This window comes from Enhydra lutris, unplaced genomic scaffold (assembly GCF_002288905.1).
Source record: "Enhydra lutris kenyoni isolate GAN:26980312 unplaced genomic scaffold, ASM228890v2 scaffoldscaffold9, whole genome shotgun sequence".
NCBI lineage: Eukaryota > Metazoa > Chordata > Mammalia > Carnivora > Mustelidae > Enhydra > Enhydra lutris.
The window spans coordinates 16,052,280-16,077,835 of record NW_019154093.1 but is presented as its reverse complement, the minus strand read 5'-3'; the positions used below and the strand labels follow the sequence as shown (position 1 = coordinate 16,077,835).

At 44.1% G+C, this 25,556-nt stretch overlaps 1 protein-coding gene across 5 annotated transcripts in view; it reads right to left on the bottom strand.

The window, feature by feature from the left end:
- Nucleotides 1-25,556, bottom strand: part of LOC111143196 (microtubule associated serine/threonine kinase 2) — a 211,087-nt gene that overhangs the window by 13,159 nt on the left and 172,372 nt on the right. For 3 of the 5 annotated variants that reach the window (XM_022496735.1, XM_022496738.1, XM_022496736.1), the window contains exons 6-11: nt 24,555-24,630; nt 21,482-21,560; nt 19,134-19,288; nt 17,194-17,269; nt 5,791-6,000; nt 518-619 (exon numbers count right to left, since the gene is read on the bottom strand). In XM_022496735.1, the coding sequence (XP_022352443.1) occupies nt 518-619; nt 5,791-6,000; nt 17,194-17,269; nt 19,134-19,288; nt 21,482-21,560; nt 24,555-24,630 (698 nt within the window). Of the gene's footprint in view, nt 1-517; nt 620-5,790; nt 6,001-17,193; nt 17,270-19,133; nt 19,289-21,481; nt 21,561-23,361; nt 23,383-24,554; nt 24,631-25,556 lie in introns of all 5 variants that reach the window. The other 2 variants (XM_022496734.1, XM_022496737.1) reach the window with 1 other exon arrangement.

The window sequence follows — 25,556 nt, the reverse complement described above, 5'->3', positions numbered from 1 at the left end:
CACACACACACACACACACACACACACACACACACACACACACACACACGTAGACCTGCCTTCAGATATTTACCGGCACCCTCTGTGTGCTAGGGGCTGGAGAGCCGTGAGGACAGTACAGCAGTCCTATCCCATCGGAGGCACTAAGAGACTAACTGCACGACAGAGGGAGCACCTCAGGATCAGGGACTCTGCTTTGTTCATGTCTGTGTCCCCAGCGCCTGCCCTAAAGTAGGTGCTCAGTAAAGTGCTGGGTATGGTGAAGTGAAGGACCCGACCTATGCCAAGGGAACTGTTCCATGCTCCTGACAGCCCAGACCCCCACTCACCTGGGGCCTGCTGGCCATGAGGGGACCAGACTAATACTCCTCAGGAGCAGCCATTTTCCTCACAGGAATTGGTCTGGGCCCCCACATTGGCAGATCATATTAAATAAGGATTACCGCAGTTTTGCTGGTAGTAGGATACTTCCGCTCCACGCCCCACCCCCTCCCAACCTTCCCGGGAGTGCGCTCACCAGGCATTCCAGGAGTCGAGCTGGGCGGGCAATGACAATCATCAGCTTCTTTACCAGCTGCATCACGAAAGCCACTTCTGAACTCTCTGAGCGCTCGTGAGCCTGTAGGGAAGACAAAGGTTGGTGAAGCAATCCACTGGCACAGCATGGCGGGGCTAATGCTGGCTGGGGCTGGGCAGAGCTGGCTCTGGGGAGAAACGGTGGGGTGGTACAGAGACTTCTGCAAAATGAAGAAGTTAGAGAAAGCCAGTGCACCGTGACAGGGAGCTCTAGGACACTACATGACACCACGGGATGTCACAGAAACACGTGCCTTTATCTGTTCCTCCATCCAGAACAGATAAAGGCACGTGTAACCCTTGAGCTGGGGCAACTCTCATGGGAGCTTTCACTGTTCACTTCCCAACCCAGGCAGAATGTCAGGAACAGAAAGACTTCAAAGCAGGAGGGAGGCGAACCGATATCATTTTAGAAAGATCACTCTGGCTGTGGTGTGGACAGTGCATGGAAGAGTGCAAGCCGAAAAGGGGGAAAAAAATCCATGAAGGGGCTACTGCAGTAACATACATGAGAAAGCCAGAAAGCCCCACAGGAAGGATGGAGAGAAAGACACAGCCTGGGGCCATTTCTGCGGTGGAGGACTGAGTAGACCTGGGGGCTGGAAGAAGCAAGAAGAGAAGGGAAATGCAGCTACAAGTTCAGGGGCATTTCAGCGAACCCACAAATGAAACAAATATAAGAAGGTAAGTAGTTCGGGTAAGGGCGGGTGGAAAAGCTCTGTTTTGCACGTGCAGAGTTTGAGGGGCCTATACTAACCTATACTAGATACTTCCTTGGGTATCTACCCAGCCCAGGAGCCTTTCTCCTTTTTACAGAAACCGCTCTTACATCTAGCAGCTACACCTGGATTGTGTGGCTGCCCCTTCCAGCCCACCTCCAGGAGCTGACCAGTGTGGATGACTCTCCTGTGAATTTAAAAATGGATGGAAAGACAACGGTTAATATCAGCGTGGCAGGACCATATAAGCTACTACTGGGTGAAAAGGGATGGCTGCATCTACCAAAGACACAGAGGAAAATAGCATGAGAGCACAGTGACCACTTCCTGAGCTTCCCCCAGCTTCTGCTTTCTGGTTTTGGTCCCTCACGGCCTGGTTATATTCCTGTCTTCAATTCTTGAAGACCCATGCTTTTCATCTTGGTAATTAGTTTCCCTTCCTGCTTAAACTACTCTGAGCTGGCTCGATATTACTTGCAACCGAAGAATACTAGCCGACCTGCCAAGCCGAAGTGGAACCCTCTTTCTGAAGCCGGAGCTAAAGAGAACCGGGAGGGAGGAATGCAGTCAGGTGGGTGCGCTCAGTGTATGGGCGACAACGGGAGACACAGAAGGAAATGAAGCTGTCAAGGAGAGCATGAAGAAAGGAGGAGGAGGAGAACCGATAGATACGCAGTGTGGTGCCGTGCGGAGCACCAGCATTTAATACTTTTTTTTTTAAAAGGTGTTTTTTTTTTTTAAGGTAATCTCTCATCCAATATGGGGCTTGAATTTACAACCCTGAGAACAAGAATTGTGTGCCCTTCCAACACGAACACCAGCATTTAAGAGCTGGGCAGAGTAGGAACTCGTAAAGGGGCAGCAAGACTGTAAGACTGGAGAGAACAGTGTCATGACCCCCAGTGGGGAAAAGGGGCCAGGAGAGGTATTCGTGGTGCAGAGCTCTGAGGAGTTGTGAAGACAGATGAGGATGGAAAGAGGCCACAGGATCTTTTCGGCAATTGGTTGATTTGTTCCTTGGTGAATTTTGCCTGAAACAGTTTTAGAGGAATGGTGGGAAGGGAAAGTAGAAGGCAGAAGACCAAGCAGCGAACAGGTTGTTAGGAAAGAATAATAGCAGATAAGGACCATTTAAAAAAAAATTGGGGGACGCCTGGGTGGCTCAGTTGGTTAAGCGGCTGCCTTCGGCTCAGGTCATGATCCCAGCGTCCTGGGATCGAGTCCCACATCGGGCTCCTTGCTCGGCAGGGAACTTGCTTCTCCCTCTGCCTCTGCCTGCCTCTCAGCCTACTTGTGATCTCTCTCTCTCTCTCTCTGACAAATAAATAAATAAAAAATCTTTAAAAAAAAATTAAAAAAAATTGGTTATGATATGAAGAGAGACGCTGGGCACTTGGTAAATAGAATAAATGAGTTTTATTCTTTTAAGATTTAGCCCAAATATCAACTGTGAATCTTCATCTAGGTTCTCTGGCTGTACCCCACCCCTCACCAAACATGCAAGAACCAGAAGTAACTGCTCCCCTTTCTATGTTCTGTTGCTCAAATCACATGGTACCACATGTCATTTCTTAACTAGTTGTCTGCCTCTCCAGCTACACGGTAGAGCCTCATGAGACCTCGTGAGACGGGGGCTCCTTTTCTTCCCTTCTGTGCTAAGACCAGCACAGGGCCTTTTACATAGAGGATGTCAATGTTTGTTGATGGAGTGTCTGAAGAGATGATCTCAGGCTCTGGAGTAAGACAAACCTGGGTTTGGGTTCTAGCTCTGCTGTAAGAAAAGAGTTACGGTGGGCTCACCCAGCCTCTTTTAAAAGCTTTGGTTTCCTCATCTGTGGATTTGGTGGTGGTGCGAAGATTACATTAAATTAAATGAGATCATGTATTGCCTGATAACTGAGTGCTCTATAAATGATAGTGATTTTATTTCCAATGTAAATCTTACCTGTCATTTTCCGAATTAAAACCATTCAGTAATTTCCCCATTGCCTTTGTGATAAGACCTAAGTTCCTCATAGATATACTTCAGCCTTTGCCCCTCCTCCTAACCTCTCCCATTCTGACTCTTCAAATTCATCCACCAACTTTTCCCTGCAGGCATCCCTCACCTAGTCATACCAAACTACTTTATCTGTGATTTCTGGAATGTACCTAGTTCCTCTGTGCCTCTCACAAGTGGCTGGATTCCAGAGGCTGGCTAGTATCAGCTCCTGGTGGGCAGACTGACCCTAAGTTGTTGTTCCCGTGAATCCTTTGATTACTCTCATGTTACATTTACTATTTACATTTGCTTTGTTGTACACAGGTTTGTAAATATTATTGCCTAAGATATTTGTATATAACTTGGGCTCTGTAGCTTTTTTAATTCAAAATTCACATGTTAATGACTTATGATGGTGGTCTACTATGGGCATTATGTAGTTAAAAAAGAAAATACTTCCCCTCAAAAAAATTTTTAATGTGGAAATGATAAATTTCACAGAAAACAAAAAAGGAAAGAAGAACAACAAAAAACTTTTCCTAAGTCTGGTGAACTCCTACCTACACGTCAAGACTCAACTTTTCGCAAACCTTCCATGCAGAACTGTGCTCAGAATGGACCTCGACTATTCAGTGCTCCTCAGTCACGATCACTATAATACATAAAAGTGAGATAATTCACGTAGAGGGCTCAGGGTGGTGTTGGCACACAGTACACTCCAATAAACGATAGGTGTTCTTTCCACTTCTTGATGGGCCTGTAACCCCACTCGAAAGCAAATTCCTTGAACTGGAACATGGAATGAGCTTTTTTACGCATCCCCAGGACCCAGCACATCAGGGAATGGATGAATGCATTGGCTCCGTATTCAGTGCTCTTACCGCACAACCTACTCCCGGGGCAGGGTGGGGTGTGGGGTATGGGGTCACAAGTCTCGGAAAATGCCTGAAGGTTTTGGGCAAGGCTCTGACTTTAGCATTTCAGAAGATCAATCTTAGATATACAAGCAACCGGGAAGTCACTCCAGCTCGATCCTTTACCTAAAGCCACAGTCCTGGATTCCTATCCACAGTCAGAAAGTTACTCTTGAACAGAAACGAAGAGCTGCTAGGGATTCGCATGTGAATTTAGTGTGCTCAAGTCATACTTTTACAAGATTTGAATTTAAGCATTACTCTTGAAATCAGGAAAAAAAAGTGCATTTTTGTAGAAGGAAGCACTTTTTCATCTATTAAATCAAAACTTTCCTCACTGTGACTCTTGCCCACTGGGTTTACAGGCCTTTTAGAGGACAGGGAACAATCTGCTACCTATTATGTATGAGAAATCTTCCATATTTGACAGCAATAATCATGGCCATCTTTAGTCATCTTTTCTCTAGATTCAACTGTTTCCTAATTAAAAACAAAACAACTCCTCGCTCCTAATTTCTAGACTAACACACTGAAGTCCTGTTTGATCAACAGCTCTGGGTTCTCAGCTCAGTTGTTTGGACACCAGAGCAAGGTCAAGTGCCTGGAGGTAAGAGGGGTCTGAATTAGGAAATACTCTAGTACATGAAGGGGCACATGTTCTCCCCACTGTACTCCACTGGTGTAATATGAGGCAAATGTGATTTGAGGGGAGAAGGCAACGGACGCCTTACTGTAGAGATGAAGAGGAAAGCAAACCCTGGAGCAGGAACTCATTGTATGGTGCACCTGGGGGGGGGGCTCAGTCGGTTGAGCGTCAGACTCTTGGATTTGGCGCAGGTCATGATCTTGGGGTCCTGGGATTGAGTCCTGTGTCAGGCTCACACTCATCACAGAGTATGCTTAGGATTCTTTTCCCCTCCCTCTCTGTCTGCTCCTCCCCCAACCATTCATGTGCACTCACGTGCTCTCAAATACATAAATAAAATCTAAAAAAAAAAAAGAACTCACGGTATACTCTGGTCTTGACCATCTCTGGGTTACTTTATCTCTAGCCTCCCAAGAAGTCTTTTCACATTGGGGAGCATCAGGTCTCTAAACACCTAAATCCCTACCAGCAAACTTCTCACCATGTAAATACAAAATGTTAGCAAACGGATAAACCCACGGTGCAAGACCTGGCTGGTTTTCCCCGGGGTTAGTGGAAGCAGTCTGAAGGCTCTGCTTACCCCAGTATTTCCACTAGAAGAGAACCCACCACAGTCACTGGGGCCACTTTTAGGCTTTGGGTTACAAACATAGTCAAGTATTTATGAATATTACCAATGTTGGAACCTCAGGCAGAGTTAAGTGGGATCATAAAAAAAGCCCACAGAACTGAGTTCTTTGGATACCAAACAGGTTTCTCTTAGTGATGCAAGGAACTGAGGAGGAACCGAAGTCCATCAGCACCACCCTTGGGGGTAAGTCCTGCATATGAGCAAGGAGGTGACAAGCCGGCTAAGAAAACTGGAAACACCATTAATGCCCTTCTCTTAGCTTGGAATAAATAATCCACTACCTCACGGAGGATGTATCAGGGTTCCAGCACAAGGACACTCACATCTTGTAGAAGTTTCTCTAAATTCTCTTGAAGTTCATAGAAGTAGTGTGATGTAATGAGACGATTGCGGGATTTATCCAGGCAGTCTCGGGCCATCTCAATCACCTGATGCTGAATAAAGCTCAAGGTTCCATCTGCCAAGGGCAGCACACTGTCTGGAGTGTTGGAGGAAATGAATTCTGCAAGACGCTCTTCCATTTGCGCGGTGGCCTGCAAATAAAAGCAGGAAAAGTGACACTTCCCTTCTAGTTGCCGCTTAGTTGGGAGCTCAGCCTGAGGATAAGCTCTGTGATCCTGGTTTCCCGATGCTGCATTTGGGGAACCTGACGGCTACACACATGATAAGATGACCCTTAAGTCATATCAAAACAGCCAAGGGGCTGTTCAGTGGGTTAAGCGTCCAACTCTTGTGGTTTCGGCTCAGTTGTGTGATCTCGGGGTTGTTAGATCAAGCCCCGCATGGGGAGTGGGGAGTCTGCTTCTCCTCTCCCTTTGCCCCTCACCTCCCTCATGTACTGTCTGCCTCTGTCTCTAAAATAAATAAACAAATCTTTAAAACAAACAAAAACATTATAGTCCAGGCCCTCTCTCATCTGGCCTTGTTTCTCTACCCCACTCCTTGGAGGGTGTGCTCTTTTGCTCTGAGGACCTGGAAGTGGTTGCTGCTACCCATGCTCCCCCCCCCCCCCCCGTCCCCCACCCTTTAATGCGCTGCCTCAGGCCTGTTGATGTTGTTCGGTGTGTGTGGCTCCTTCACCTGCCAGGCCAGCCTGGCAAACTCCTAGAAATCCCTCCAATTTCAGTTCCCACATCGTCTGTCTCTCCTGAGAAGTCTTTGATTCCTCCAGGCCACCTAGGATTTCCTTTCCTCTGTGCTGCCACTGGCCCTCCCAACTGCATAATCTTACTGCATGGACACTGCTGCTTTCTAAAGACTTCTCTGCACTGGGAATTTCACATCAGAGAGAATTAGATTTATCTCAGGAGCCTCTTACTTGACCTTAGGACCCAAGTGGACTAAGCAGATGCTCAAAGAGTGTTTACTGAAGGTGTGAACCTGCCTCCTCATGGACCTGGACCCTCAGCAGGGCAGAAGAGGTGTCTGGCTCAGAAGCTTCTCAGGGACCTAACTGCATAGTCATGCCAAATGATAAATTACACCAGTTAACAAGTTTCTGGCTGCCTATCTAGGACTTGGCCTTCTTTCCTTTGCCACTAGGGGGCAATTTCTGATTTCCAGTGTGTGTTCAGGAGTGAGTGTGTGTGTGTGTGTGTGTTTGCGCGCTCGTGTGTGTGTGTGTGTGTGTGTGTGTGTGTGAGATATTTTCACCATAAGCATTTTTGCCACATTTTTACTGCTTAACTAATTGGCCATAAAGCAATTTTGCTGTAAAGGAAAACAATAACTGGTTGACCGATTCATTTGGCAGTTTGGTTTCATTTCTCCAATGATGCAGTTAGTACTCTCATTCTTTTTTTTTTTTTTTTTTTTTAAAGATTTTATTTATTTATTTGACAGACAGAGATCACAAGTAGGCAGAGAGAGAGAAGGAAGCAAGCTCCCCGCAGAGCAGAGAGCCCGATGCGGGACTCGATCCCAGGACCCTGGGATCATGACCTGAGCTGAAGGCAGAGGCTTTAACCCACTGAGCCACCCAGGCACCCAGTACTCTCATTCTTCATACACATACTAGCCTTCGTAACAGTCTATACAGTGGCTCAGAGTTTTGAACCTACATTTCCCATAGAATCTGGAACGTCTATAAAAGGACATGTGACAATATGCTAAGGACAAACAACAGCATGGAAGGCTTTCACAATGCAACACAAGGCTTAGTTATAAATACACATTCTCGTGAGGTGCCTGCGTGGCCCAGTCAGTTAAGTGTCCGGCTCTTGGTTTTGGCTCAGGTTGTAATATCAGGCCCGCACTGGGCTCTGCACTTGGCTTGGAGTCTGCTTAGGACTCTCCCTCTTTCTCCCTCTGCCCCTCCTGCTCATGCTTGCTCTTTCTCAAATCAATCAATCTTTTAAAAAAAATACGTATCCTTGTATGTAGAAACTAATACTTCTCTTAATGAAGGATGAAATTTTGGTGAAAAAAGAAAAAGTGCGAAGCCAAGCAAGATGAAGAATCATAAGCAAACCCAAAATGTCTAATATTATAACCAAAAGACTTTGAAGACAAGTGCAGAGGTACAATCAAAAATCAAAATAAAATCAGTTATTTGTGCTGTGTTGCCATGAATCTATATTATACATTTTGAACGTATTAAAATATTTTGTATTTTGCAATAGCCTTTTAATTTTGTTATTCGTTTTTTGTTTCATTATGCCTTTCTAATGAATGTCCTTCATTTATTTTGGGGGACCTTAGGTTTTACAGCAGAATTGCCTAGCAGCCAACTAGTTATGTAGTGAAAGTGTTTATGTGAAACCATCTAGAGCCACGAATATAAACACATATCTAAGTATATGTGCACACAGGTATATGGTGTGTGGAAAGACAGAGGGGGAGGGAAGAAGGATGGAAGAAAAGGAATCTTTTTTTTTTTTTTAAAGATTTTATTTATTTATTTGACAGAGATCACAAGCAGGCAGAGAGGCAGGCAGAGAGAGAGGAGGAAGCAGGCTCCCCTTGGAGCAGAGAGCCCGAAGTGGGGCTCAATCCCAGGACCCTGGGATCAGACCGAGCCCAAGGCAGAGGCTTTAACCCACTGAGCCACCCAGGGGCCCTAAGAAAAGGAATCTTAATACATTTTCTCTAAGGGTGCATCTTAACATTGACGGAGACATCCATACAAAGCACATGCAATGTTAGAATGACAATACTATACGTAACACATATGAGGAGAGGGACAAAACATGTGAGGTGCATTTTAAACACTACATACTCCTAAACTTTAAAAAAAAATTCTTCATTTAAATTCAATTTAGTTAACCTATAGTCTATTATTAGTTTCAGGGGCAGAATTTAGTGATTTATCTGTTGCATGTAATACCCGGCACTCGTTACATCACATGCCCTCCTCATTGCCCATCACCCACTTCCCCCTTCCCCCAACCCACCTCCCTTCCAGCAACCCTCCTTTTGTTTCTTATAGTTCAGCATCTGTTTTGGTTTGCCTCCCTATTTCCATCTGATTTTTCCTTCCCTTCCCCTCTGTTCATCTGTTTTGTTTCTTAAATTTCACATGAGTAAAATCATATGGCATTTGTCTTCCTCTGACTAACTTATTTCACTTAACATAATACACTTTGGTTCCATTCACATCATTGCAGGTGGCAAGATTTCATTCTCTTTCATGGCTGAGTAATATTCCATTGTATATAAATATGACATCTTCTTTATCTATTCAACTGTCATTGGACATCTGGGCTCTTTCCATAGTTTGGCTATTGTGGACATTGCTGCTATAAACACTGGGGTGTCATGTGTCCCTTCAAATCACTACATTTGTATCCTCTGGATAAATACCCAGTAGTGCAATCACTGGGTTGTAGGGTAGCTCTATTTATAACTTTTTTGAGGAACCTTCTTACTGTTTTCCAGAGTGGCTGCACCAGTTTGCATTCCTACCAACAACCCAAGAGGGTTCCCCTTTTTCTGCGTTCTTGCCAACATCTGTTGTTTCCTGACTTGTTAATTTCAGCCATTCTGATTGGTGTGAGGTAGTATCTCATTGTGATTCTGATTTGTATTTCCCTGATGCCAAATGAGTGATGTGGAAAATTTTTTTAAATGTTGTCTTTTGGCCATTTGTATGTCTTCTTTGCAGAAATGTCTGTTCATATCTTCTGCCTATTTCTTAACCGGATTTTTTCGGTTCTTTGGGTGTTGAGTTTGAGAAGTTCTTTATAGATATTGGATACTAGATCTTTATCTGATGCAGCATTTGCAAATATTTTCTCCCAATACATAGATTGCCTTTTAGTCCTGTTGACTGTTTCTCTTGCTATGCAAGAGCTTTTTATCTTGATGAAGTCCCAATAATTCATTTTCCCCTTTGTTTCTCTTGCCTTTGGAGACATGTCTAGCAAGAATTTGCTGTGGCTGAGGTCAAAGAGGCTGCCACCTGGGTTCTCCTCTAGGATTTTGATGGACAACTGTCTCAGATTTAGAGGTCTTTCATTCATTTTGAGTCTATTTTTGTGTGTGGTGTAAGGAAACGGTCCAGTTTCATTCTTCTGCACGTGGCTATCCAATTTTCCCAACACCATTTGTTGAAGTGACTGTCTCTTTTTCATTGGATATTCTTTCCTGCTTGGTCGAAGATTAGCTGACCACAGAGCTAAGGATCCACTTCTGGATTCTCTAGTCTATTTCATTGGTCTCTGTGTCTGTTTTTGTGCCAGTACTATACTATCTTGATGATTATTACACCTTTGTAGTACAGTTTGAAGTCCAGAATTGTGATGCCTCCAGCTTTGGTTTTCTTTTTCAACATTGCTTTGGCTATTTGGGATCTTTTCTGGTTCCATACAAAATTTAAGATTGTTTGTTCCAGCTCTGAAAAATGCTGATGGTATTTTGATAAGGATTGCATTGAATGTGTAGATTGCTTTAGGTAGCACAGACATTTTCACAGTATTTTTTCTTCCAATCCATGACCATGAAATATTTTTCTGTTTCTTTGTGTCTTCTTCAATTTCTTTCATGGGTGTTCTATAGTGTTCAGAGTACAGATCCTTTTACCTCTTTGGTTAGGTTTATTCTTAGGTGTCTTATGGGTTTTGGTGCAATTGTAAATGGGGTTGATTCCTTGATTTCTCTTTCTTCTGCTTCATTGTTAGTGTATAGAAATGCAATTGACTTTTGTGCACTGATTTTATGTCCTGCGATTTTGCCGAATTCCTCTATCAGTTCTAGCAATTTTCTGGTGGAGTCTTTTGGGTTTTCTAAATAGATTATCGTGTTGTCTGTGAAGAGTGAAAGTCTGACTTCTTCTTTACTGATTTGGATGCCTTTTATTTCTTTCTGTTGTCTGACTGCCAAGACTAGGACTTACAGTACTAAGTTGAACAACCGTGGTGAGAGTGATCATCCCTGTCATGTTCCTGACCTTCCTTAGGGGAAAAGCTCTGTTTTTCCCCATTGACAATGATATTTGCTGTGGGTTTTCTGTGTATGGCTTTTATGATATTGAGGTATGTTCCCTCTATCCCTCCATGGTGGAGAATTTTTATCAAGAAAGGATGCTAAATCTTGCCAAATGCTTTTTCTGCATTTACTGAGAGGATCATATAGTTCTTGTCCTTTATTTATGTAGTATATCATACTGATTGATAGGCGAATGTTGAACCACCCTTGCTGCCCAGGAATAAATCCCACTTGGTTGTGGTGAATAATCCTTTTAATGTACTGTTGGATCCTACTAGTTATTATCTTGGTGAGAATTTCTGCATCCATGTTTACCAGGGATATTGGTCTGTAATTCTCCTTTTTGGTGGGATCTTTGTCTGGTTTTGGGATCAAGGTAATGCTGGCCTCACAGAAGGAGTTTGAAAGTTTTCCTTCCGTTTCTCTTTTTTTTTTCTTTGCCAAAGGGCTGACTTTTAATATTGAACTCTCAGAAAGTATTAATTTTTTAAAAAGATTTTATTTATTTATTTGACAGAGATCCCAAGTAGGCAGAGACACAGGCAGAGAGAGGGAGAGAGAGAGAGAGAGGGAAGCAGGCTCCCCACTAAGCAGAGAGCCCGATGCGGGGCTCGATCCCACGACCCTGAGATCATGACCTGAGCCCAAGGCAGAGGCTCAACCCACTGAGCCACCCAGGTGCCCCAGAAAGTAATAATTTTTTTAAATTTTATTTTTTAAATTTCTTTTCAGTGTACCAGAATTCATTGTTTATGTACCACACCCAGTGTTCTGTGTAATACATGCCCTCCATAATACCCACCACGAGGCTCACCCAACCTCCCACCCCCTGCCCCTTCAAAACCCTCAAATTGTTTTTCAGAGTTCATAGTCTCTCATGATTCATCTCCCCCTCCAATTTCCACCAACTCCCTTCTCCTCTCCATCTCCCCATGTCCTCCTTGTTATTTCTCATGCTCCACAAATAAGTGAAACCATATGATAATTGACTCTCTCTGCTTGGCTTATTTCACTCAACATAATCTCTTCCAGTCCCATCCATGTTGCTACAAAAGTTGGGTATTCATCCTTTCTGATGGAGGCATAACACTCCATAGTGTATATGGACTACATCTTCCTTATCCATTCGTCTGCTGAAGGGCATCTTGGTTCTTTCCACAGTTTGGCGACTGTGGCCATTGCTGCTATGAGTATTAGGGTACAGATGGGCATTTCTATTTTTTGAAACAGTTTCAGAACAATAGGTATTAATTCTTTAAACTCTTGGTAAAATTCCACTGGGAGGCTCTCTGGCCCTGGACTCTTGTTTTTTTGGGTATTTTTGATTACTGATTCAATTTCTTTGCTGGTTATGGGTCTGTTCAGGTTTTCTACTTCTTCCTGTTTCAGTTTTGGTAGTTTATATATTTCTAGGAATGCATCCATCTCTTACAGACTGCCTAATTTGTTGGCATATAATTGCTCATAATATTCTCTTATAATTGTATTTCTTCAGTGTTGGCTGTGATTGCTCCTCTTTCATTTATGATTTGATTTATTTGGATCCTTTCTCTTTCCTTTTTTGGTAAATCTGGCTAGGGGTTTATTCATCATTAATCCTTTCAAAGAAACAGCTCCTAGTTTAGTTGATCCGTTTCACTGTTTTGTTTTGTTTTTTTAATTCTATGTCATTGACTTTTGCTCTAATCTTTATTATTTCTCTTCTCCTGCTGGATTTAGGCTTTATTTACTGTTCTTTTTCCAGCTCCTTTAGGTGTAAGCTTATGCTGTGTATTTGAGACTTTTCTTGTTTCTTGAGGAAGGCCTATATAGCCATACTTCCCTCTTAGGACTGCCTTTGGTCCATTCCAAAGGTTCTGAACTGTTGTGTTTTCATTTTCATTTGCTTCCATATGTTTTTTAAAAATTTCTTTAATTTTTTGGTTGACCCATTCATTTAAAAAATTTTTTTAAAAAGATCTTATTTATTTATTTGACACAGAGAGAGAGAGAGAGCAAGAGATAGAACATAAGCAAGGGGAGGGAGAGAGAGAGAAACAGGCTCCTCACTGAGTAGGGAGACCAATGGGGGACTTGATCCCAGGACCTTGGGATCATTACCTAGCCAAAGACAGACGCTTAATTGACTGAGCCAAACCGGGGTCCCTGGATCTTGTTTTTTAAATCCATTCTGACACCCTGTGTCTTTTGATTGGAGCATTTAGTCCATTTACATTCAGAGTAATCACTGAGAGATATGAATTCAGTGCCGCTGTACTACCTGTAAAGTCAATGCTCCTGTAGATTGTCTCTATTCCTTTCTGGTCTTTGTTACTTTTGTACTTTCTGCTCAAAGGTTCTCCTTTAGTATTTCTTGCAGGGCTGGTTTAGTGTTCACAGATTCCTTTAGTTTTTGTTTGTCCTGGAAACTCTCTCTCCCTTTCCGAATGACAGCCTTACTGGATAAAGTATTCTCAGCTGCATATTTTTGCCACTTAGCACATTGAATATATCATGTCTGTCTTTTCTGGCCCGCCATGTCTCTGTGAACAGGTCTGCTACTCACATGTGTCTACCCTTGTAGGTTAAGGACCTCTTGTCTGAAGCTGCTTTCAGGATTTTGTCTTCATTTTTGAAATTTGCAAGCTTCACTATTATATGCTGAGGTGTTGACCTACTTTAATTGATTTTGAGGGGGGCTCTCTGTGTCTCCTGAACTTGAAATGCCTGTTTCCTTCCTCAGAATAGTAAAGTTCTCAGCTATAATTTGTTCAAATAAACCTTCTGCCCCTCTCTCCTGCTCCACATCTTCTGGGACCCCTATTATCTGGATATTATTTTGCTTCCTGGAATTGCTGAATTCTCTAAGTTTCCCTTCATCCAGTAGTTTTCTTTCTCTCTTCTTTTCAGTTTCCTTATTTTCCATCATTTTATCTTCTATATAACTGACTCACTCTTCTGCCTCATTCATTCTCATTTTTACAGCCTCCATTTACGACTGCATCTGGGTAATTCTATAGTGTCTTCTATGCTTTTTTCAAGCCCAGCTAGTATTTTTATAATCATTTTAAATTCTAGTTCAGACATCTTACTTGTATCTCTATTGATTAAATCCCTGGCAATGAGTAATACCTCCTGTTCTTTCTTTTGGGGTGAATTTCTCCATCCCATCATTTTATCCAGAAAAAAAAAAAAAAAGAATAGAAAAAAAATAACAACAACAGAAAACAAAACAAAACAGAGCAAAAACAAAAACAAAACAAAACAAGAAAAAAAACCCAAACAAGAAACAAAACAAAACAAAAAACTAGATCCTGGGTGTGTTTTGGTCTGCTTATTTTAAGAAAGTAGATCCCAGATAGGAAAGAAAGAAAAACTTATATATATAAACAAAATAAAATACAGATATTTATATATATACAAAATAAAATACAATGCAACACAAAATAAATATATATAATGTACATATTTAAAAAATTTAAATTTAAAAAGAATTGAAAAAAAAATGTGAAAAAAAATACTGAAAGACTAAAGTATTAAAAAAATCAAAACAACAAATACTATATATATAAAGCTGAAGGTCTGCAGCCATCTATGATCAGTAAACTTGATGTGAGCCAGTTGTTCAAGCTGCTCTTTTGGGAGAGGGGACACTAATTCTCAGATGTACTTGCCCTAGTGGAAATTTGCCTTCAGTGCAAAGGGAGTCAAGCCTTGGTGTAAGCGGCTCGGGATTCTACTATGTGGTGCTGTTTTGCTCCCTGAAGGCTTTCAGCACCAACGGGAGGGATGAAAATGGAGGCTGATCTCTAGCCCCAGAGCTGAAAGTCCATGCTCCCTTCACCAACTCTTTGATGAGCCCTCACAGAAAAGCAGTCAATCACTCTTGTCTCTCAGGTTTTCCTCAGAATTCTGTGCTCACCTGGCCTGTGCCTGAGTGTTTTCATCTCAAGCACATGGGTAAGTTTCAAAACCCCATTTTTTTTTTTTAAGACTTATTTACTTATTTGAGAGAGAGCATGAGCAAACAAAGGGAGAAGGAGAAGACTCCCCACTGAGCTGGGAGCCCTAGGCAGAGCTCGATCCCAGGACCCTGAGATCCTGACCTGAACTGAAGGCAGACGCTTAACTGACTGAGCCACCCAGGCACCCCTCAAAACTCCAGATTTTATGGACACCTGTAGCATGGACCAGTGTTCTTTCTCCCAGGGGAGGGCGGGGGTCCTCCCCTTCCTTCTCCCTTTTGCTGGATGGTCCCCTGCCAGGAAAGCGGTCCCATGATTACACAGCAGTTCACAGTTTACAGCAACAAAGAGCAGAAAGCCGGCACCTAGACTCGCTGTTTCTAGCCGTTTTCACCACTCTTGTGCCTGGGAACTCCGCCACACTCAGACACCCCCTCTCTTCTTGTGACCCCAGGGATCCTGACACCATGCTATGGACCCTGGGATTCCACCCCACTTTGCCACCTGAGCACTTTTAAACAAGAGATGTACCCCACTGTAGCAGACTTCTGAAAAGTCCGATTTTGCACTCCGCTGCTTATAATACTTTGTGGTATCTTCCTTAAGCAGGCTCCCTTCCTTCCACCGTATTCTGACACATCACCCTGGATTCAAGTCTCCGCATCTCCTACCTCCCCAAAACTGGTCACTTTTCTACTTGCAGAGTTAAGCATTTCTTGTCTCTGATCTTTGACTGATTTCTTAGGTACTCAGAATGATTTGAAACTATCTAGCTGTATTCATGCAACCAAATTTAAGGTCCATTTTAACCCACCCCAACTCCTAAACTTCGCTATAAAGGATCAAGCATAACATGATTCCTTAGCTGACTATTGTGCCCCTCTTCCTCACTCTTATTCTCTAAAGCCTGCTTCAAGGCTAGAAGACATAGACCATAGGGCCCAGGGCAGCAGAGAAATAACAGCTCACACTTACTGAGTGCTTACTATGTTCTGGGCCCAGTTAGAATTGTTTAATGCTCATTAATCTTCACAAACTCTCTATGAGATAAATGCTCTTATTATCCCAAACTACAAATGAGGCAAATGAAGCTTAGAGAAGTTAAACCACCTGTCCGGGTTAGGGGCTCCTGGGTGGCTCAGTCAGTTAAGCGTCTGCCCTTAGTTCAGGTCATGATCCCAGAGTTCTGGGATCAAGCCCTGTACTGGGCTCCTTGCTCAGAGAGAGCCTGCTCCTCCATCTCCTCCCCGTTTATGCTGTCTCTCATTATTTCTGTCACTATCTGCTCTCTCTCTCTCTCAAATAAAATCTTAAAAAAAAATAAGTAATCTGTCCAGGGTCCTATAGCTAGTAAATGGTAGAAGCAGATTTTAACCCATTCAGTCTGGTTCCAGGATGTATGTCCTTCCTTACTGCTATCCTTCACTGTGTATGTCAAGAGGGAAAGCACAGGGCTTCATATCATTTCCCTAAGCCATCCATGTGTGTCCAGGAGACTATACCAGAGTCTAGAAAAAGGACACTCTCAGAAGAGCAGGGAACCACCACACATTGTAGCCCCTACACTCAGAGGAATAGGTAGACCCACAGAAGTCTGGACAAGAGGCTTGAGGTTTCCATGCTCCTTGTTGTCCTGAACAGGGAGCCTGTGTCAGTGCCCTGGTTCTGACAGAGCTGGTTATGTTCTGCAGGAACAGGGCCTGTCATGAGGAGGTGAGGTCAGAGCGTATAGATATGCCATGTCCAAAAAGAAATGCAAATGGAAAACAAGCCCCTGGGTTCCACATACACAATGGTTTCTAGCCAAACCGCACAGCCACAAAGACTAGTTCTCAACTCTCTCAGGAGAGTAATCTGCCTTCCTTTCTCAGCAGTTTCCTGCTTGAAAACTGTTTCCCACCCTTCTGCTCCCTCCAGCCAACCTCCTGCCAGTCCAGCACACCAGTCTGTGCACACTCCAGGCCTGATGACGTGGCAATGCTAAAGAAATCTGCACAGAATGAACATGCTTTCTGACAGCCAATCCCGATCTGCAGGGACCCTGACTTGGGGCCCTGATGCACGTGGTTAGAAACAAGGTCCCAGTCTTTTCCTTCCCCATAACATATGGGGCAACAGCTTTCTAACATCTCCCTCTAGACACCTCTCCAGGGAGTGGAGAAATAGAGGCCCTGCAAATATGAGCCCCAAACTCACAGTCCTCTGCTGCCTGCCTCTACTCCAACAGGCCAGCAGCCTTGTGCTTGTAGCCTCCTCCTCCTCCTGAGTGCCTTTCTGTTCTTCTTATTGCCTCTGGTGAGAACACTCCACCCCTTAGCCCCAGTCTTCCCACAGGGCAGCCATCTTCAGGATCCTTACCTTGGGGAATCTTTCTTTGTATACATGATTCATCATTATAATTTCACTGTCAAAGGAAACTGGGGACCGTCCAGGACTAAATAAGAAAGAAACAATTGTGTTATTTTAGTGCCATGGAACTCTCAAGAAGAAAGATGACCATTTCCAGAGTCCCTGCCCTCCCACTGTCTGCAGCACCCACACACTCCCACCTTAAGAGTGCTGGGTTCTAGAGCCTTCTTTTTTCCTGAAGCTCTCAGCACACCTTGTTTAGCTCAAATGGTGCCATCTGGAAATAGGCTACCTTCCTATAAGAAGCCTGGCTTTCCACAAAGTCCTCTGCCAGGGCCTGAAAAGGCCTAGAAAGGAGGAAAACACTCCTGAGTCTACTTGTGGCTTTCCTAGGATGACCTCCCCCAGAACAGGACTTTCTGGGTCTTCTTTGCTTTGGCCAGTGGTGTTTTGAGTATATTCCAGCATGTTTGAGGAATCGAATCAAATCAAACCACCACCAGAAAAACCAAAGGAAGACTGTGTATATATGTATCCTTTCCAAACAAACGAGCTGCAGCCAATGAGACCAACTTGGGCTCTGATCTGGGAGATAAATGAGGCCAATCCAGCCTGCAATGAGTTATTAGCCTGGGTCATCTAAATCTTCCTCTTTGGCCCATGTGCAGTTATATCTTCTTAAAGGATTTCAAAGTTTGAGCCATACAAATGAATGGATATTTGAGTCCTGCCACCAGTTTGGTGCCCCGACACATGACCCGGGCTGAACGAGGTTCAGAATTGTTCTCTGCTTTTCCTCCTTGGAGTGGGCCATGGTCTGCTTGCTGTATCCATACACATTACCAAGTATTTTAAGAGTAATATAGCAGGGATTTTCCTGATATACTATATCCCTCTCAGTCTCAAATGGGCTAACAATGAACTGTTTACCCTGTGGACTGCAGAAAGCACCAAGATTCAGGTGTTCCTCTGAGTGAGACAAAGAAAGGCACTGGGATCCACACTACACAAAAACTCACTTGTGTTTTTGATCCTTTGCACAGCAGTCCCCGTGATCATCTTCATCAGTCTCTGAACTTGAACCAGTCTTTGTGGTCTGGCTCAGCTTACTCCCTGATACTCAGAGTAGCAACATAACCTGAGGGGATTCTTTGTGGAAGGCCCTGTTCCTTTGGGCTCCCACTGCGAACATATTAGCCAATTAATTATTTTCCAGGGATTCTGGAAAGCTGAACTCAGTCATTAAAGCCACGCCCATTTTAATTTTCACTTAACCTGGAATTTTGGCATTATTTTACCAGCTAATGTCAAAGAAAAGAGCTAATCAATCGAAGGAATTCACAGATAAATCAGCTGCTAAGCTTTGTTTGGTTTGATGAGCCCAGGTGATTCAGGGAAATGAGTGAAATTCTAATGGGCATTTCATTCTGCTTCTGAAGCAGGCTTCACCTCCCAAGTCAGCCACAAGGGTGAACTTCAGCAGCCCCTTTCTTTGCTGCTTAGTTCCTGTGCCCTGGGCCTGTGGGTTCCACAGCCAGGTACTATCAAAATGGACGATACTATCACTCTCCTTTTACTACATGGAGCTTAAGTATATTTCCACTGCTAACTACATTCTAGGAGAAAAGACAGGGACCTCTTGGTAGCGTCATCAGGCAACCTGAGCACCACTGGCCTTGGCTCATTTGAGCGGAGCCCCAGGTTGGCAACCTATGGCCCACAGACCAAACCTGGCCCGCTGCCTGTCTTCGTTAATAAAGTTTACAGAAAGGCTGTGGATGCTTTCACGCTACAACAGCAGAGTTAAGTAGTCGCCCCAGAGACTGTGTGGCATCCAAAGCCTAAATTCTTTACTCTCTTGTCCTTTATAAATGTTTGCCTATTCCTTTGCTGTGCACATAAGCTGGGCTCCACAGGCCCTAAGGCAGCAGGCAGAGAGTAGCCCTTACCTGAGGCTGCGAGAGCGGGGCCGCATGGCTGGGGACTGCCGTCCCTCCTCATCTGGAACACTCTCTGTGCTGAAATGCTTCGTCAAAAAGTGCAGCTCATCAGCTGTGGGCTGGAAGGGCAACTGGTGGAGTTTCTCCTGTGAGGAACATGATGACTAGAGAGAAAAGCAACAAGCAGCATTACAGACATGTCTAAGGGCAGTCCAGGCACAGAGAGGACTTGCTAGTCAATGTAAACCCACGGGGAACCCAAAGCAGCCCTTGTCCTTTTAGCATCCATTGTGCACGATTCCCCTCTCTACTCCTTCCAAGCCTTCAGTCCTGAGGAAGCCAAGATACTAGAAGCCTTCACGAGTCTGGCAGGCAGTTGGACCCAGGCATTCACAAGGTGTGGGAGCTCTATAACCACCTAGGGAACCTCTCTGGGAGGCAAAAGGCTGATTCTTCTGCATGGATGCTCTGCCCTCAGTGAAGCTTTTGGCTAGTTGGAATGGAAGTGATGAATAAATCATGCTTCCTGGCCAGGGAATTGTCCCAAGTATACCCAGCCTACAAATGAATCCCTGTAAGTTTTCCCTTCCACAATGTTGGGAGAACTCAGTAATGTTTCCTTTCGGCTGTTACCCAAAGGACAACTGGCATGGCTGAAGCTAGGCAGGCTGTGGCCAGACTCTAAGGACACAAGTAGGCAAGAAAATCTGGCAGGGAAGAAAATTACTTTTAGATCTGGAACCCAAAGGTTAGACATGACCTGAAAATGACGAAGAATTCCAGACATGGCCCAATGACTGAGATTTGCAGACAATGAGCCCACTGCCAACCACAAGAGACCACGTGAGGGAGCGAGTCATGCTCCTGTAAGTATCCCACAGATGCAGCGGCCATGGGGACAGCCCGGTACAGCACCAGAATCAGCGAAGGGCCCCTTTCCTGACGAGACTGGCTAAGAGAGCAGGCATGTCTAACCTCATTAGCTCAGCTTCTGTTCATCAAAGATGATGAAGAATCTGGGGCTCAAATATTCAAAGCCATTCAGAGTCAAAGCTGCAGCACCACACAAAGAAAACTCTCTTGCCACAAGTAAGTCTCAATACCAAGTGAGAAATCAAAATTTGGCGGTGGCGGGGGGGGGGTGCAAACAGCACAGGCTTCTGTCATGGAATATTATAACACGTGAGGCTGTGAACAGTTCAGGGTAGGTCTCCACAGGGCTCTGTCTCGGCCACATTTTGGGAAATGATGTGCACAGAAGCTGTAAAAAGTATCTTCACTCAACTGCCATGGACAGGAAGTAAAATTGGTATTTTAAAGTATCAAAATAAAATAAGCAGCTGCTATGGGTTCAGTCTATTAAAATTTACTGAACAGGTATATGATTGATATATATATACACATTCATATATATATATATATATCTTGCCTTAGGTCTAAAAAGGACCTGGGTAAAGGTAAAGGATTATAGGGAAAGTTAGATATGAAGCCTAACTGCTGCTAAAAGACCAATGAGATCTTCGGATTAATTTATGAGTTATATGTAAGTCAAGGGAGGAAATGATACTTCTTCTATCTGCTTGGGAGTCACAAATGTCAACAAGCTGCCCTGGGAAGACCTGAAGAATGGTGGAGGACGTGGGGAACAGGCCACCCAGCCGGCTGCCCGACTCAGCCTGCAAAGCCTACAGTACTTACTATCTGGCTCTTTACAGAATGACTTTGCCAACCTTGTCATCCTGGCTTCAATTAAAACTTGCTCAATGAGGAAGACTCAGATTATGGTCAATTGTGCATAGCAGCAATTAGGACATCTGTTGTGTTTTAGGCTAAAACCTCCTCTAAAAAAACATAATGAGAAGTTTTAGAGACAGGCCCAGCTTTTTTGCTGATACACATCAAACCTGAATACCAAATAACAATCATCCTTCCCTTCTTTTTTAAAAGGAAAAGGTGAAAGAGGAGAAAGAGGGTCCACCAGGCCTTGGGGACATGGGAGGGGTTATCTGCTCTTGGTTGCAGTTCTAGAAGCAAGCTGAGGGAAGCGGGGGAACCATGGTTAGGGTCCTCCATGTCTGGCAAAGCAAAAGTCCATCCTCAAGCCCCCCTCTGACTCCACTTGGAAAAATTATGCCCAGAGAGCATGCTGGTTAGTCCTTCCCAAAGGTGTTTAATGTTTATATCTGGCTATGGCTGTTAAGGGCCACCACTGCCCCACTCAGCCTCATCTCCAAACAATCTCTCTGAGTTTAAACTGACTTTGGAAGAAAAACTGAGAACCACTTTGCAACCCTGTAGGGATAGGCAGCGGTAATCTGTCAGGAGGTAGTTCCTCGGGGTAAGATCCAACTACTTACTGAGACAGTAGAGCTAGGAGTGTTGGTTCCATAGCCTGAAGAAGGCAAAGAGGCCAAAGACCAGCGCCGTCCATCAGTCCTATGTAAAATTAAGAATATTAGGCAGTTTCTACAGGACCCCACCCTGAGCCCTGGACCTGCCTATCTTTCCATCAGCACTGTTTTGGGCAGTTGGTTCACTGATAGACTCTTCCTTGTCTCTATAGACAGTACTGCTTGGTCTAGTACAGGCTTTCACGTCTTTCTCCTCCATGAGGCCTATGGTGGTATGTTTTCCACTGCAAAGACAAACATATCTAACTAAAAAGGAGTCTGTGACTTTGAAAAAGAACATCTGTTATACAATACTGTGGTTCTGAAATAAAAATCTTCATAATCTCAATGCAGTCATATTTATTTATTTATTTATGTACCATGTTCACTTTTAGAGAAGCCACGACAGAGGATTCCAGCTAAAGGCACCATCACAAGGACAGAACAGCCACTGAAATGCAGCTATTCCTTTTTTTTTGAAGGCCCTTTGTCCTTGTCTTTCCCAGGTCACTGCACTGATGAGGAAGACATGGCCCACCATCTGCGTCTGGTATGAATCAATCATTGGCAAACAGTCCCAGGTTACTTAAGATCCACCAGAAAGCAGAAAACCAGTCTTTGAGAATGTTTGTGAAGACTGGCAGTAACCTCATGAAGAAAGAGCAGCGGCAGTATCTAAGATTTTGGAGCTAGGTTTCCTGTTGCTCTTGCGAGGACTCACCCCAAAGTTCTTATCACAGAGGACGAGCCATTTGCTTTGTTGTGGAGGAGAAAGATCAAGCAGGTACCTGGTGTGAAGCTTTTATTACATGGACAAATCATTCTTTCCTGGACTATGGTATGTGCTGTCACACAAGTGTTTTTTCTTGTGAAGCTCAGGGGCATAGCCTGCTCTAGTTGAAGCTGGGGAAAACTTCCTTGCTGCTACCACAGAACTTTAGAACATTAGCAATGGAGGACCTTTAGAATTTAAATACCCTCAATCTTCAGAGAAAACACACGACCCAGGGATTTAGTCCAGGCTTCACAGTTAAGGGGGGTGGAGAGAGGCAGGGAGAGGAAAGAGAAAAAGGAGGACTCCATCTTGCCAGGGCTTCCCCTTTCAAAACACTCCTCCCCACACCCACCAATACCAAGCAGCTTTTCCTACTAGAATCTGCAAGGGGACAGCCCAGGGTTCCATGCTACATGCACCTGATTCAAACTTCATGCCACCCAGGCAGCTAGTTCTGCTGGAACCTAGTCTCTGAGGCAAAGAAATGTCCTGTTCAAACATGATGTTCTCTCTGACCTCTTTTGTTGGGTCCTGGGAGTTCTATACGAGAAAGCAAGTCAATTCCAGGAAAACAGAGCTTGGCAAAGACAGCACTAGTCTAACTCAGGGAGGAATTTCCCAAACCCTTGTCACATAGACCTTTTCACAAGTCATCTTTCCTTCTTTAAAAAGATATGGGAATCAGCTGCAGGGCAGCCATTTTTCTGTAATCTGAAAAGCAAGGGCTACCGTAGTCAGAAAGAAATGCCTCTACAGGATGCCTCCATTTCCTCCGCCTGGTCATCTCACTGGGTGCCTGAGGAAATTTGTGGGAATGAGGGAGACTTGTCCCCAGGCTCGGAAACTTGGAACTATCAGCATTTCCTGCCTCTAAGTATTCGAGCTCTGAGCCTTGGTTCCAGCAGGGGTTCCCTTAGGGCCTCTTCGCTAGATATGAAAGGCCAAATGTTCATACCCACAGTCAGAGAAGACTCGGCACAACCAGTTCTCACCAAGCACAACATCACAAACCATATTATCTGGCCATGCATAGCAGTTTCCCAGCCCCTCTCCCCATCACGTCCACTATTACCTGTCTGCTCTGTGGCCATGGCTGTAGTGAAAAGACATATATTATAGTGAGAATCAAATGGAACCAGAAAGACTAATCTGTTTGACCCCTGGCATTTGGTCATGTTTGGCAGGGGCAAACTTTCTGCTTAGGAATGTGTATATGTTTGAGGTGAAATGCAGGACTGATGGAGCTATCCTTAGCAATTCCTTAAATGTTTTGCATTGTGTGATATTCCAAACCCATGTGATCCTGTAAGGTTCAAACCTGACCTCAGTAACCTAGCATACACAATTCCTGAGTACTCTGGCAGGGTTGAAGTCCTCTTCCCCACCCCTACCAATACCTAGCTGCTTTTCCTACTATGTCCTGTTAAGAGGACAGCCCAGAGTTCATGTTCCACACATATGACTCAAACTTCATGCCACACAGCACAGGCCTGTTTGGATGGTAATACCGGGCCCTAAAACCCCCTAGCTGATCTTATTCCTAAAGCCCTGATAATGAGGCAGACATAAGGGCACAAATGGAACATGCTATTCCATCTGCCTACAATGGCCTACACTTGTGTCCTCCCTTTCAACATGGCAGGCTCACTCTTATCCTTCATTCAGGTCTTAGCTTAAAAGTCAATCCCCTTCAGGGAGGCCTTACATGACCGCCTTGTAAAGATCCTCCAGCCCCATTCCCTTCCTACACTCTCATGCAGTAGCACGTTCTTTCACTTCATGGTGCTTATCACAGTTTACAACTATAAGTGCTTGCCTGTTCATTAATCTTCCCCATCACTCATTTAACCAAAATGCAGTGATTAAGTGCTTGTTATACACCAGGAGACACAGCTTTCAAATACTAAGGAATCTCTATTAAAGGCACTTTTATTCTGGTTGAGGACTAAGAGTAAAACCTTGGGTCTCCCTGGGATGAGAGGCCATTTTCTCACTGATCATGCCAGGATACCTCAGGAAACCAGGGACTTGTGCTTAGGTTTATAAAAATAAATCCACTTCGTGTAAGTACTTGCCCATTCAAACATCTAAAGGCAAATACCTAGGGCATCTGGAAAGCAAAATTTGAACAAGATGAGGAAAGTAGGAAAGGAATGTTGATGGCTAACAGCCCAAGGCAGCGCCTTAAAGGAGGAAGCTAAAATTTAACTGACATTCACGCAAATGCCACACACACATTAGTCACAGGGTTTTCTATCAACTTACCTACGGGCAGGAACAAAGGAAAAGTGAGCAGGTGCATTTGGAGAGAAATTCCGGGGGCTATCCAAAGGACTGTTACCTGTGGGTGGGGAAAGGAAAAGAAACCCTCTGTGAAGTCTGTTTCTGAGGAGGACTGAGGCGACCTTTAGGGAAGTATTCTCACCGAGCACTGGCAATTAGCACTCAGGTGGTTATGTTTTCAGGCCCTCCATCAGTTCAACAATTCTCTTTGTAAAAGTTTTATAGCCCATAGGTTTCTCTCTTGTTCCCAAGTTGCCTGTAACCATCTATGTCTCTCAGACATCCATTCTAGTTACAGCAGCAACTTGTCAATTTCCTGCCTTCCTAGGAACTCCTCAGGCTCCAATCTGCCTAGTCAAGTTAACCCAACTTTCCAAAGGCTTGAAGAATTCATTTGGTGCAGATGCTTAAACATTTTTTGAAAGGCAACAGGACTCCTTCCTGATCTAAAAGTCTTTTGGACATATATCTCTGCACACTGCATCCAAGGCTAACCCAGAAATATGCATGCTTAAGAGAAACTCAAGTTCTCCGGTAGGGACTTAGGATAGCAGCATTCCTTAAGAGACCAAACACAAGTCCCCCAAGTCTGCAAACATGCCCAACCTCCTCATGGTATAGGAATTACCTCCATTCCCTTATTCGTTTTCACATGTTCCCTGTAAATTGCTAATGTACAGTACAGAAGGTTCGAATAAAACTTTGCTTACCTTTGCACTAGTCACAATAGTTCTTGAACCTAAGACTGCCATACTTCTCTGGCCTAACTTCCAGCTGGAGGTTAGTATTCAAAAGCTCCTAGCTGGCAGAAGCTGTCAATGTGTCTCTACCCAAAGGGCCATGTCAAAGTAAGCCCCATACTACATGATGTGCTGACCTCTCTGCCAATCTCTGTCCACCTCCCCACTTCGTACTCATTTTCCCACACAGCATCTCTGTATCAGTAATATAAAGGCATTCTGAGGGCACCTGGTTGGCTCAGGC